At 42.8% G+C, this 11,692-nt stretch overlaps 1 protein-coding gene across 2 annotated transcripts; it reads right to left on the bottom strand.

The window, feature by feature from the left end:
• Window positions 1-7,803: 7,803 nt before the first annotated feature.
• On the bottom strand, window positions 7,804-8,268 carry LOC121457160 (ubiquitin-conjugating enzyme E2 L3-like). Of its 2 annotated transcripts, XM_041665899.1 has the most exons (2): window positions 8,242-8,268; window positions 7,804-8,145 (listed from the first exon to the last, which is right to left on the bottom strand). In XM_041665899.1, exons 1-2 carry the CDS (start codon window positions 8,266-8,268, stop codon window positions 7,804-7,806), a joined length of 369 nt encoding a protein of 122 aa, XP_041521833.1. The 2 variants fall into 2 exon arrangements, with proteins under 2 accessions (XP_041521833.1, XP_041521832.1); XM_041665898.1 differs by having other exon boundaries at window positions 7,804-8,268.
• Between the last annotated feature and the right edge of the window lie 3,424 nt (window positions 8,269-11,692).

Below are 11,692 nucleotides of genomic sequence, written 5' to 3'. Positions count from 1 at the left end.
GTAGGAACCTTCAGTTCACTCCTCCTAATCCGGAAATCCCCATTTCTCTCTTTCCAAACCCGGTCCTCTCAGAGAATCTCCAACAATGAATAGGTGCCACAAACCCAGAATGGTTGGATCAGCTTTAAAAGTGATCTGTGATCAAAGTAATGTAGGTGCATTGTGAATGAACAAATAATAATGTCGCCTACTGTTTACTTAGTGTTTGCTGTTTACACATTGAGTACACATTTCCATACATTGCCACTTTGATAATATCTTCGAAAACTGGAATGAAAATTAGAATTTACCAAACAGTTCAATTAAAGGGTGTCTGTGTCCATTACAAAAGGGCTCTTTGCAGTACAAAAGGATTAGCAGTGGGGTTCTTTTCAAAAGCATCTCCCCTGTGCCCTAAAGTGTTTACTTATAGATCATTAACTGCTTGACCAACCTGCCTCAGGGCACAAGAGCTTAACCATCAGGAAGGGGGCATCAGTGGAGGATCAATGAAACTGCAAAACCAAATGTCTTCAAAATGGCCCATCACATCACCGGGAGGGGATTCAGGAACCCCTATTTGCTTTATCTCAGTGGGGAGCACATGTGTTGGGTGAGCAGCACACCTGTGTATTCTCACTTATGCCCAACCAAGGCGGATGCGATCTCCGATCTATAGGACCAAACTGTGATATGTCCAGGGTCACAACTATGCTTGACTTCCCTTCGCCTGTGCTTTAATTAAGAGGTAAAATGATTAAAGCAGCAGATGTTGCTAGCCCGAGGTCCTGGACCTTAGCATATCAAGCAGATGGTCCCAAGCAGGGCAGCATCCTTTAATGATGAGGTATTTGCAATTCATGAGCACTCACGGTGTCCCTTCCTTTTCACTCTACAATGTTCTGCTTGTCAGGGGTTCCATTGTGTGGCTCAGGAGCATGATGAATTAGGCAAAACCCTTCTGGTTTGGGACACAGTCTTGTGTGGATGAAAATTAAAAGTATCTCCCAGAAGATCAAGAGATACTAGAGTGAAGACTTCTGCCCTCTTACCACCAGCCTCGTGATGTGGCTGAAAGTCATATTCCATGTCACATACCCTACCCAGGAGGGAGACCAAGGACCAGGAGTTCAGGACGAACAAGTCTGCTTCTCCCTTTGATCCTTCAACTAACTATTTTTTTTTTAATAATTTTTTTTATTAAGAAAAGAAGAAAAAAAAACATAGACAAAAAACAAGTTTCCACCTCCTCCCAGCCTCCCATTTCCCTCCCCCTCCTCCCACCCTTCTCCCCCTCCTCCCACCCTTCTACCCCTCCCCCCACTCCTCTCCCCCTCCCTCTCCAGTCCACAGAGCAGTCTAGGTTCCCTGCCCTGTGGTAAGTCCTAGGTCCTCCCCCCTCCGTCCATATCTAGGAAGGTGAACATCCAAACTGGCTAGGCTTCCACAAAGCCAGCACATTAAGTAGGATCAAAACCCCGTGCCATTGTCCTTGGCGTCTCATCAGCCCTCATTGTTCGCCATGTTCAGAGAGTCCGGTTTTATCCCATGCTTTTTCGGTCACAGTCCAGCTGGCCTTGGTGAGCTCCCAGTAGATCAGCTCCACTGTCTCAGTGGGTGGGTGCACGCCTCGTGGTCCCGACTTCTTTGCTCATGTTCTCCCTCCTTCTGCTCCTCATTGGGACCTTGGGAGCTCAGTCCAGTGCTCCAGTGTGGGTCTCTGTTTCTGTCTCCATCCATCACCAGATGAAGGTTCTATGATGATATGCAAGATATTCGTCAGTATTGCTCTCGGATAGGGTCATTTCAGGTTCCCAATCCTCAGCTACCCAAGGAACTAACTGGGCACCTCATGTTGGGCACTTGGGAGCCCCTCTGGGGTCAAATCTCTTGCTCACCCTAAAGTGGTTCCCTTAACTAAGAATTGTGGTTCCGTGCTCCCCTATCCACCTTTCCTATATCCCAATTCTCCTGATTCCCCAAATCCCCCCTCCTTCCCTTCTACCTTTTCTCTCCCCATCTCCCCTTACCCCCATCCCACCCCACCCCCAAGATCCTAATTTTCTCCCCGGCAATTGGGTCTACTTCCCTTAGCCAAGAGGATAACTATATGTTTTTCCTTGGGTTCACCTTCTTACTTAGCTTCTTTAGGTTCACCTATTGTAGACTCTGTGGCCCTAATTTATGGCTAGAAACCAATTATGAGCGAGTACATCCCATGTTCATCTTTTTGGGTCTGGGACACCTCACTCAGGATAGTGTTTTCTATTTCCATCCATTTGCATGCAAAATTCGAGAAGTCATCGTTTTTTACCGCAGCGTAGTACTCTAGCGTGTATATATTCCATACTTTCTTCATCCATTCTTCCATTGAAGGGCATCTAGGTTGTTTCCAGGTTCTGGCTATTACAATTAATACTGCTATGAACATAGTTGAACAAATGCTTTTGTCATATGATAGAGCATCTCTTGGGTATATTCCCAGGAGTGGTATTGCTGGGTCCAGGGGTAAGTTGATCCCGAATTTCCTGAGAAACCGAAACACTGACTTCCACAGTGGTTGCACAAGATGGCATTCCCACCAGCAATGGATGAGGGTACCCGTTCCTCCACAGCCTCTCCAGCAAAGGTTATCCTTGGTGTTTTTGACTTTAGCCATTCTGACAGGTGTAAGATGATATCTCAAAGTTGTTTTGATTTGCATTTCCCTGATTGCTAAGGAAGTTGAGCACGACTTTAAGTGTCTTTTGGCCATTTGAACTTCCTCTGCTGAGAATTCTCTGTTCAGTTCAGTGCCCCATTTTTTAATTGGGTTAATTAGCATTTTAAAGTCTAGTTTCTTGAGTTCTTTATATATTTTGGAGATCAGACCTTTGTCTGTTGTGGGGTTGGTGAAGATCTTCTCCCAATCAGTAGGTTGCCTTTGTGTCTTATTGACTATGTCCTTTGCTTTACAGAAGCTTCTCAGTTTAAGTAGGTCCCATTTATTCAATGTTGCCCTTAATGTCTGTGCTTCTGGGGTTATACATAGGAAGCGATCTCCTGTGCCCAGCTCCTGTAGGGTACTTCCCACTTTCTCTTCTATCAGGTTCAGTGTGTTCGGGCTGATATTGAGGTCTTTAATCCATTTGGACTTGAGTTTTGTGCACGGTGATAGATAAGGGTCTATTTTCATTCTTCTACAAGATGACATCCAGTTGTGCCAGCACCATTTGTTGAAGATGCTTTCTTTCTTCCATTTTATACTTTTAGCTCCTTTATCGAAAATCAGGTGTTCATAGGTTTGTGGGATAAAATCCGGGTCTTCTATACGATTCCATTGGTCGACTTCTCTGTTTTTATGCCAGTACCACACTGTTTTCATTACTGTAGCTCTGTAATAGAGTTTGAAGTCAGGGATGGTAATGCCTCCAGAAGATCCTTTATTGTATCGCCCTCTTATACACAAAGGATATGGAAGCAGAGAGGGAAATCAGAGAAGCTTCACCATTCACAATAGCCAAAAACAGCATAAAATATCTTGGGGTACATCTAACCAAGGAAGTGAAAGATCTATTTGACAAGAACTTTAAGGCATTGAAGAAAGAAATTGAAGAGGATACCAAAAAATGGATGGACCTCCCTTGCTCTTGGATTGGGAGGATCAACATAGTAAAAATGGCAATTCTACCAAAGGCTATTTATAGATTCAATGCAATCCCCATCAAGATCCCATCAAAATTCTTCACAGATCTGGAGAGGACAATAATCAACTTTATATGGAAAAACTTCAACTAACTATTAACCTTGGGTTCATTCTGGTCTTTTGCCAGGACAACCAGTCATTCCAGGCATACATACTATCTTTAGGCAAGGCTTTCTGACCAGGTACCAGAAAACAGATAACACTTTTATTGCCAAGAGTGACACAGGGCAAGCCACACACACACACACACACACACACACACACACACACACACACACACACAGAGAGAGAGAGAGAGAGAGAGAGAGAGAGAGAGAGAGAGAGAGAATTTCAGTTTCTTCCTTTTTATCTATGTAGTAAGTAATCAGAGGGTTTCCTCCAAGTAAGTGAACTGAAAAAGGAGAACTATCCAAATTTGTTCCTTTTGAATAGTGAGAATCGAATGAGATAAATAAATGATATGATTCAAAGCAATGCTTATGCTAAGGTGGGTTAATATAAGAGTACTTGGGTCCTGGGGTCCAGTCATAGAGAGGAAGGTACAATAATATAAACAAAGGGGACAAGACCCTGATGGTAAAACCCACAGAAACAGCTGACTTGAGCAAATGGGAGCTCACTGACTCTGGATTGACAACAGAAGAACTTGCATAGGACCACAGTAGGCCCTTTGAATGTGGGTGACAGTTGTGTGGCTTGGTCAGTTTGTGGGACCACTAGCAGTGGAACCAATATTTATCCATAGTGCATGATTTTTTAGAGCCCGTTCTCTATGGAGGGGTACTTTGCTCAGATATGGTGTGTGTTTGTGGGGAGGGGGTGCGTTGGGCCTGCCTCAAGTGAGGACTTTACAGACTTTGTTGATCCCCCATAGGAGGCTTCACCCTCTCTGAGGAGTGGATGGGAGTGGGGTGGAGGGAGGTGGGGGAGCAGGAGGAGGGGAGGGAGAGGGAACTGAGATTGGTATGTAAAATAAGATTGTTTAAAAAAAGAGAGTACTTGGTGATGCTTGGACATTTAACCATGGAATGTACTCAGAAATACACGATGGTTAGAAACACATTTGGTTGTAAGTCAGAGAGCAACAAACACGATGGACTTGTCCCTTTAATGTTCTGATTTCTTATTGTACCTCCTTTCAGAGGCTGAGTCTATAATGACAGCAACATTTCCTATGGAGGATATTAAGCAAGTCCAAGGTCTCAGGCCTTTTAGTCTGGGCAAAGCAGAGGGATAGAAAGCCAACAGTGCAGGCTGGCTTGTGGTCATCTGATTGAACAGATGCATTATCTCTGTGCATCTCCCCTTCCCGGAACTCTGTCAACCTCCTCAGAGCCCTCGTCTGAGCTCTCAGTACCCTGCTATTTCCTGAGAACCCAGTCGGCAGAGTGCAGTGAGCTAAGACTGCTTTGGGCTATGTCTCAGCTCTGAGCTGGGTTGCTCTCCTTCATCTTCTGCAGAACTCCTGTGCCCAGCTGCAGTAGCCTGCGAACCTGGACACTGCCAGGTGAGCTGAGCTAACTCCCTCTGAGGGTCGAGCAGGCAGTCCACGGCTTGTGCAGACGAATCCGCCACTTTGTTTCCTTGACTTGTGTGGCTCTAGGAAAAGACACCTTTGACTTAAAATCTTCCCAGGAAAAGGAGATCTGTTCATTAAATGTATGGCAAGTCGTAGGTACGTTCCAATTTCCAAAGGGCTAATATGCAAAAAATATGTGTATTTTGAGGGAGAATGGTATTTTAAAAACCCAAGAATTTACATGATCTCGAGGGCACGTGATTCAGTATTCTGCTCTTTTCTTATTAAGTCAACACTGGTGAACTTGGGTACACTCTTAGGTCAGAAGTCCCCTGCACTTTACTTAGCCTTATTAGTTAGGCCTGATGACCTGGTCAAACCCCGCATGCCAGGTAGGGTTTCAGAGACTGCTCTGACAACATAGGAACCCAGTGCCCTATTTCCTTAGAGCTTGACATAGCGGGTACCAACTCTCTCCCACGGCTGCACTACAGCAAAATTGCTAGTAGACAGTAAAGCCCTTTGGCCTTCCATGGTTGTCCAGGGCTCGGAGTGACACTGGAAAACAGGTGCAAAGCCACTGGCTGGAGAGAAACATTAACCTCATTCCTGTAGCTTGTGCCATCTCAACTGGCCCTGTTCCCACCTTTCTTCCTACCCTCCAAGTAGAACGTTTTAAGAAGTCACCATGCTTCTAGAGAGTTCAGTTAACAGCTTATGTTGAAGTAAATATGGGACGGCAGTAGGAATTTTATCTTGCTTATTAAACAATAAAGTTGGATTTTTCACATTTTGGATGAGTTGTAACAAAGACAAAGTATCAAATATATCTCAGTGTAAAGCATAGAACTTGAATTGAAAGATTTATATCAAGAAAGGAACCTTGGATGGTAATCCAGCCAGCACTGTTCTTTTTGCTCTGGGTTTTTCGGGCTATCTAGGGTCTCTTGTGGTTCAACATGAATTTTAGGGTAGGTTTTTTTCCCCCACTATTTCTGTGAAGAATGAAATTGAGAATTTGGTTGGGTTGCACTGAATCTGTAAATATCTTTTGGTAGCATGGACATTTTTCACAATATGAATTCTCTCACTCCATGAACATGGAATATCTTTCCATTTTCTAGTGTCTTTCTCTAATATCTCTTTCTTCGGAGGCTTAATTTTTTTCTTGTAATTGGCTTTCAATTCCTTGGTTAGGTTTATTCCTAGATATTTTTATTTTCTTTGAGGCCGTCATAAATGGGAGTGTGTCCACATCTCTTCCTCTGTATGTTTGTGAAAAGCTATTAATTTGTAGAAGTTGATTCTGTTTCCTGCTGCACTGAACTTGCCATTTCTAAAAGTTTTCTGGTAGAATTGTCAGGATCTCTAATGTATCATATTATATCTACAAATCTGGGTAATCTGACTTCTTTTCCTATTTGTATTCCCCTAATTTCCTTCTGTTGCATAGTTGCCCCATCTAGCATTTCAAGCATGATGTTGAAAAGGAGTGGGGATGTTTGACATCCCTGTTTTGTTCCTGACTTCAGCAGAATTGCTTCAAGCTATTTTACATTTAGGATGATATTGTCTGTGGGTTTCTCTTATAGATAGCTTTTATTATGTTAAGGTATGTTTCCTCTAATCCTGTATTCTCTAGACGTTTATCATGAATGCATTTGGGATTTTGTTAAAGCTTTCTTCAGCCTCTATTGAGATGATCATGTGATCTTTTTTTTTTGTCTTCAAGTACATTTATGTGGTTTATTGCATTTATTGACTTGTGTATGTTCAACCATTGCTGCATCTCAGGGAAAAAGCTAATTTGGTCATGGTGGATAATCTTTTCAATGTCTGTCTATATTCTATTTGCAACTATTTTTTGAGCACGTTTAAACCCCTGTTCATCAGGGATATGGGCCTGTAGCTTTTGCTTGCTGTGTCTTATCTGGTTTTGTCATCAAAGCAACGCTGGCTTCATCGAAGGATTACAGGAGTGTTCCTTCTATTTCTTTCTTTATTTTCTTTCTTTTTTCTTCTTTTTTGAATGGTTTAGGACAGATTGGCTTTCAAAGTCTGTTAGAATTCTGCTGTGAATTTACCTGGCCCTGGACATTTATTTTAGCTGGAAGAGTTTTTATTACTATTTCAGCTTTCTCATTTTTTATGAGTCTATTTATGTTGTTGACTTCTTGGTTTATTTTCGGTGGTTTGGCTCAATCTAGAAACTCATCCATTTCTTTTAGGTTTTCTATCTTAATTGAGCACAGGTTTTTAAAATAACCTCTTAAAATATTCTGAATTTCTTTAGTGTCTTGCATTTCTCTGTTTCCATCAGCCGTGTGTGTGTGTGTGTGTGTGTGTGTGTGTGTGTTCTTGGGCATCATTCAGGCATTTATTCTTCTTAGGTTTTTTGTTTGTTTGTTTGTTTTTTTAGAACATCTGAATTTTTTAATCCTTCTTTACAGGTTACCTAGACCACTTTTGATTAAGAAAACTGTAGAAAGTTAGTAACTGCCACAAGCAGACACCAGGTGGTGGCACGTGTCAATTTTCAACAGAGTCCTGCTTTGCGGGGTATCTGAGTGCGCTGCTCAGGGGCTCTGCTCAAACTTGCTGGAATCACTCATGGCAGATTTTAGTCCACAGGTCGCTTTTCCACATATTTCTTTGTAAACTCTTCAGCATTCTTACAGAATTTTTTATGGTCCTTAGAGTATTCTTCAGTTAGGTCAGCCCGGAGTGGGTGCTCAGGCTGGGGGTCGTTCACCAGTGCTATGAGGGACTGGATTACTTGGTCGGTTTTGGTGGCTGGCTTCCAGTTTTCAGCACTAATTACCAGCAGACAGACCTGCCCCTTCTCATCAATGTTAGGGTGGTAGATCTTGTTTTTAAATGTGATCTTGGGTGGTTTAATTGGGTACTCTGCTGGAAAGTTGATTTCAATTCTGAAGGCCCCCTTGTCATATGGAGGGTTGTCAGGAACAATAAGCCCTTGCCAAGTCAATAAATTAGCTTCATCAACCTGGATGTTACAGAAGTTTTTCATTCCACATTTGCGGATCTCTTCAAGCTCCTTCATCAGCCTCCTGCTGGCTGCCATCTTGGATCTGGTGCTCAAGTTTTTTGTTCTTTCTTTAGCAAACATTACCACCTAGGAGTGGTAGGTTTGAGAGAGCAAATGTTGGCTTGATCTTTCATATTGGTATTTTTGCAATGAGATCTGGGGATGTAGACTGCTTTTCTTATGTCTACATCTGCTATGGACAGAAGGCAGAAGAGAAGATGTCCAGGTGGGTTGGGCGTTGAAGTTGGAAATGGCTTGGGTTGGATAAAGTCAGGTGGACAGGGGAAACTAGGCTTGTATCCAGGATGTGCTTCCTGGTCCAAACTATAATATGGGGTAGATCTGAATGGGTGGAAAGGTTGTTTGTAGCCAAGGAAGGGCTTACGGGTTACGGGGAAGGTAGGGTGGGTTGTGGCAAAAGCTTAGGATTGGTTGTAGCCCAGGAAAGAACAGTCAGATAAATCAGATGGGCCCCTGGGCTGAATCTGGTGGTTTGGGAAGAAGGAGTAGGTGGGGAGGGTCAAGGAAACTCAATGGGCTAGACCCTGGAGAAGGATGTGGGAGATCTAGCTGTGTAAAGTAGTTCAATGCATCACACCCCACACCTGTCAGATTTTCGTAGTTTTTATCTCTTCCTACTGCTTTGAAGTTGTTTTTAAATTTTTTTTTTCATTTTTAAAATTAAAGCCAGGTGGTGGTAGCACATGTCTTTAATTCCAGTACTTGGGAGGCAGAAGCAGGCAGATCTCTGTGAGTTCAGGCAAGCCTGGTCTACAGAGTTAGTTCTGGGACAGCCAGGGCTGTTATACAGAGAAACTCTGTCTTGAAAAAAAAATTGTGTCCCCAGTTTATATCTATAATCTTTAAGAAGGTAAATTGCTGTGGGATAATGCTCTTGTACACTGTAAAGATTTGTCATTTATATCAGGTTAATAAAATGCTGATTGGCCAGTATCCAGGCAGGAAGTGTAGGTGGGGTGACCAGACTAAGAGAATTCTGGGAAGAGGAAAGGCAGAGAGGCAGTCACCAGTCAGACATAGAGGAAGCAAGATGAGAATGATTTACTGAGAAAAGATACCAAGTCATGTGACTAAACATGGACAAGAATTATGGATTAATTTAAATTGTAAGAGCTCATTAATAATAAGCCTGAGCTAAAAGGCCAAACAGTTTATAATTAATATAAGCCTTTATATTTTTTTGGGGACTTAACGGCTGTAGTACTGGGTGGGACAGAAACTTCTGTCTACAGTAAATGTTGTAGAAGTGCAGCCATATCAGTTAGGAAAGTATTTCAATGCACAAAAAGTGCATTATTGTGTTTGGTTTTGAATAACAGAGTATGTTTCAGCAAATTCAAGCAGGAAATAAGTATATGGTATATAATTAATGTATTAGCTAGCTAGGACTATCAAATATATTATGACAGACTGAATAGCTCAAACAACAGACACTTATTTTCTTATAATTATTCAAGCCAAAAGTCCACTATCAAGGTTCTGGCCAAGTCTCTCAGAACAGAGAATGATCTAGGTTTGGCATCCTTTTAGTTTGGCACAAGTGGGTTTATTAAGTATATAGGAAACCACAGTAATAAAGAATAAATGACAAGTAGCAGTCTGATAAACAGAGAGCAAACTATCATTGAATTAGGTGCTCAAAACATCCAATAGAAATTGACCAGGGAAGCCTTGTTGAGGCTATCAGCCGGAATTTCCAACAGAGAGAGACCTAGACACAGAGAGAGAGTCCCTTCAAGCGAGGCTTCCAAGTAAAAGAATAGCAATAGCTAGGGAGGACACCACTGAATCAGGCACTCATAACATCCTACAGATACTGATGTGGGCTGGGCTGTCATCTGGAGCTGCCAACTGAGCTTGCTTTCCACTGATAACCTTCCCTTGGCTGGGCTCCCAGCTTCTCTCCCCCATTGTAAACACTTTTATCTCACGGAGTAAACAAATCACGGCTGTTGGAAATGGTCTACCTTCCAGCTGTTTGTAAGGACATGATATTTTTTTTTACACTTGGGCTGTTCTCTACCTCCCCTGTTAGAGGGGTCAGACCACCCCCAAGACAAGGCACCTGGAAGGACATTTGTCATAGACATGCTTTGGCTGAAAGTGTTGGGTAGGGAGGGTGGCAGCAAGCTATTTCCTGAGCTCGCTCCTCAGTGAGCTCAAATAGCACATGACAAAAATAATGATAACATGCATTGTACCTTGTGGCTCTTTTCTCAATGTGTGCACATCTAAAGGACATGATGCTACGCCATCTCTAGAAGGGACAAAACGGCATACTGAAGAATCTAAGCTGAAAAAATTAGAGAAACCAGGGGCAGAAAGGCTGTCTGACTTTCTTTTCGTGTGTGCAGCAGTCATAAAACTCCTTTGAGACAGAGTCTCCCTATACCAGGGCAAGGCAATAGCCTTTCTCATCACGGCTGCAAAGGACCTGAGCACGCGCACTGCTTTTCACTGTCTTCACGCTTCCCCAGGTGTCTCTGAGTGACTCTCCTTGAGCTTATTGTTGTAGTCCAGAGATCTTTGTTCCGCTGTTTCCTCATAAAAAATATAAAACCATATAAAATCATAGCCTGGTCTACAGAGCGAGTTCCAGGACAGCCAAGGCTACACGGAGAAACCCTGCCTTGAAAACCAATGTGTGTGTGTGTGTTGTGTGTGTGTGTGTATGTGTGTAAAATCATTTGCTTTGACCATTTCTTTTGACTTCTGTCTCAAGGAGGGCCCTATGTATGTATATAAAGTCAACAGTTTCCATGGAGATCACCTTCCTATCACAACTGAGTGTCTAGAATTTGTTTCTTAAAGCATATTGACGATTCTTTTAAAGTCAATGTGACTCCTGGAAGTTAGATGTTGTGATACTGGTTGCTTTACACTGTATTGCTTTTGCATTATTGTGACAAAATGTCTGACTCCAGTAAATTCTGGGAGGGGCTAGGGTTGACTTTGGTTTACAGTGTTGGACGATTTTGTCCATGGTCCTTGGCTCCATTGATTCTGGATCCATGGTGAGGCAGAACATTGTGATAACTGGACCGCATGGCAGTGTCTGCTCACCTTGTAACAGGAGACAGAGCGAGAGAGGGACCAGGGACTAAATATCACCTTCAAAGGCATGCTCCTGTGCCATACCTCCTCCACATACTTTCCAGTCTCCAAAACAGTGACACTGCCCAGGGACACAACCTTGAGAGAGATTTCAGATTTAAGCTATCATCCCGGGGGGGTCATACTTCATAACTTAAAATCCTGAAGTCTCTCATATGTAAATATCATTAGTGAATCTCAGGTCCCGTGTCTATTCTAGCAACAAAGGACTCTGGGAAAAGTGGACTTCTGCCTGCTACAACACTGTGTGTGAAAGAACGGCACGAAAATTCTCAGGCAGGCCTTTCACCGTCCTTTAGTCCCCGCATGCAATCCCTCCGCCACG

Source organism: Microtus oregoni, unplaced genomic scaffold, assembly GCF_018167655.1.
Source record: "Microtus oregoni isolate MIOR12 unplaced genomic scaffold, Mior012 000015F_ref0000493, whole genome shotgun sequence".
NCBI classification, from domain to species: Eukaryota; Metazoa; Chordata; class Mammalia; order Rodentia; family Cricetidae; genus Microtus; species Microtus oregoni.
This window is presented reverse-complemented; position numbering and strand designations above follow the sequence as displayed.

Bases quoted from the DNA above. Each gene is read 5' to 3' on its own strand.
- LOC121457160 (XM_041665898.1), bottom strand. From the start codon at position 8,268: ATGGCAGCCAGCAGGAGGCTGATGAAGGAGCTTGAAGAGATCCGCAAA.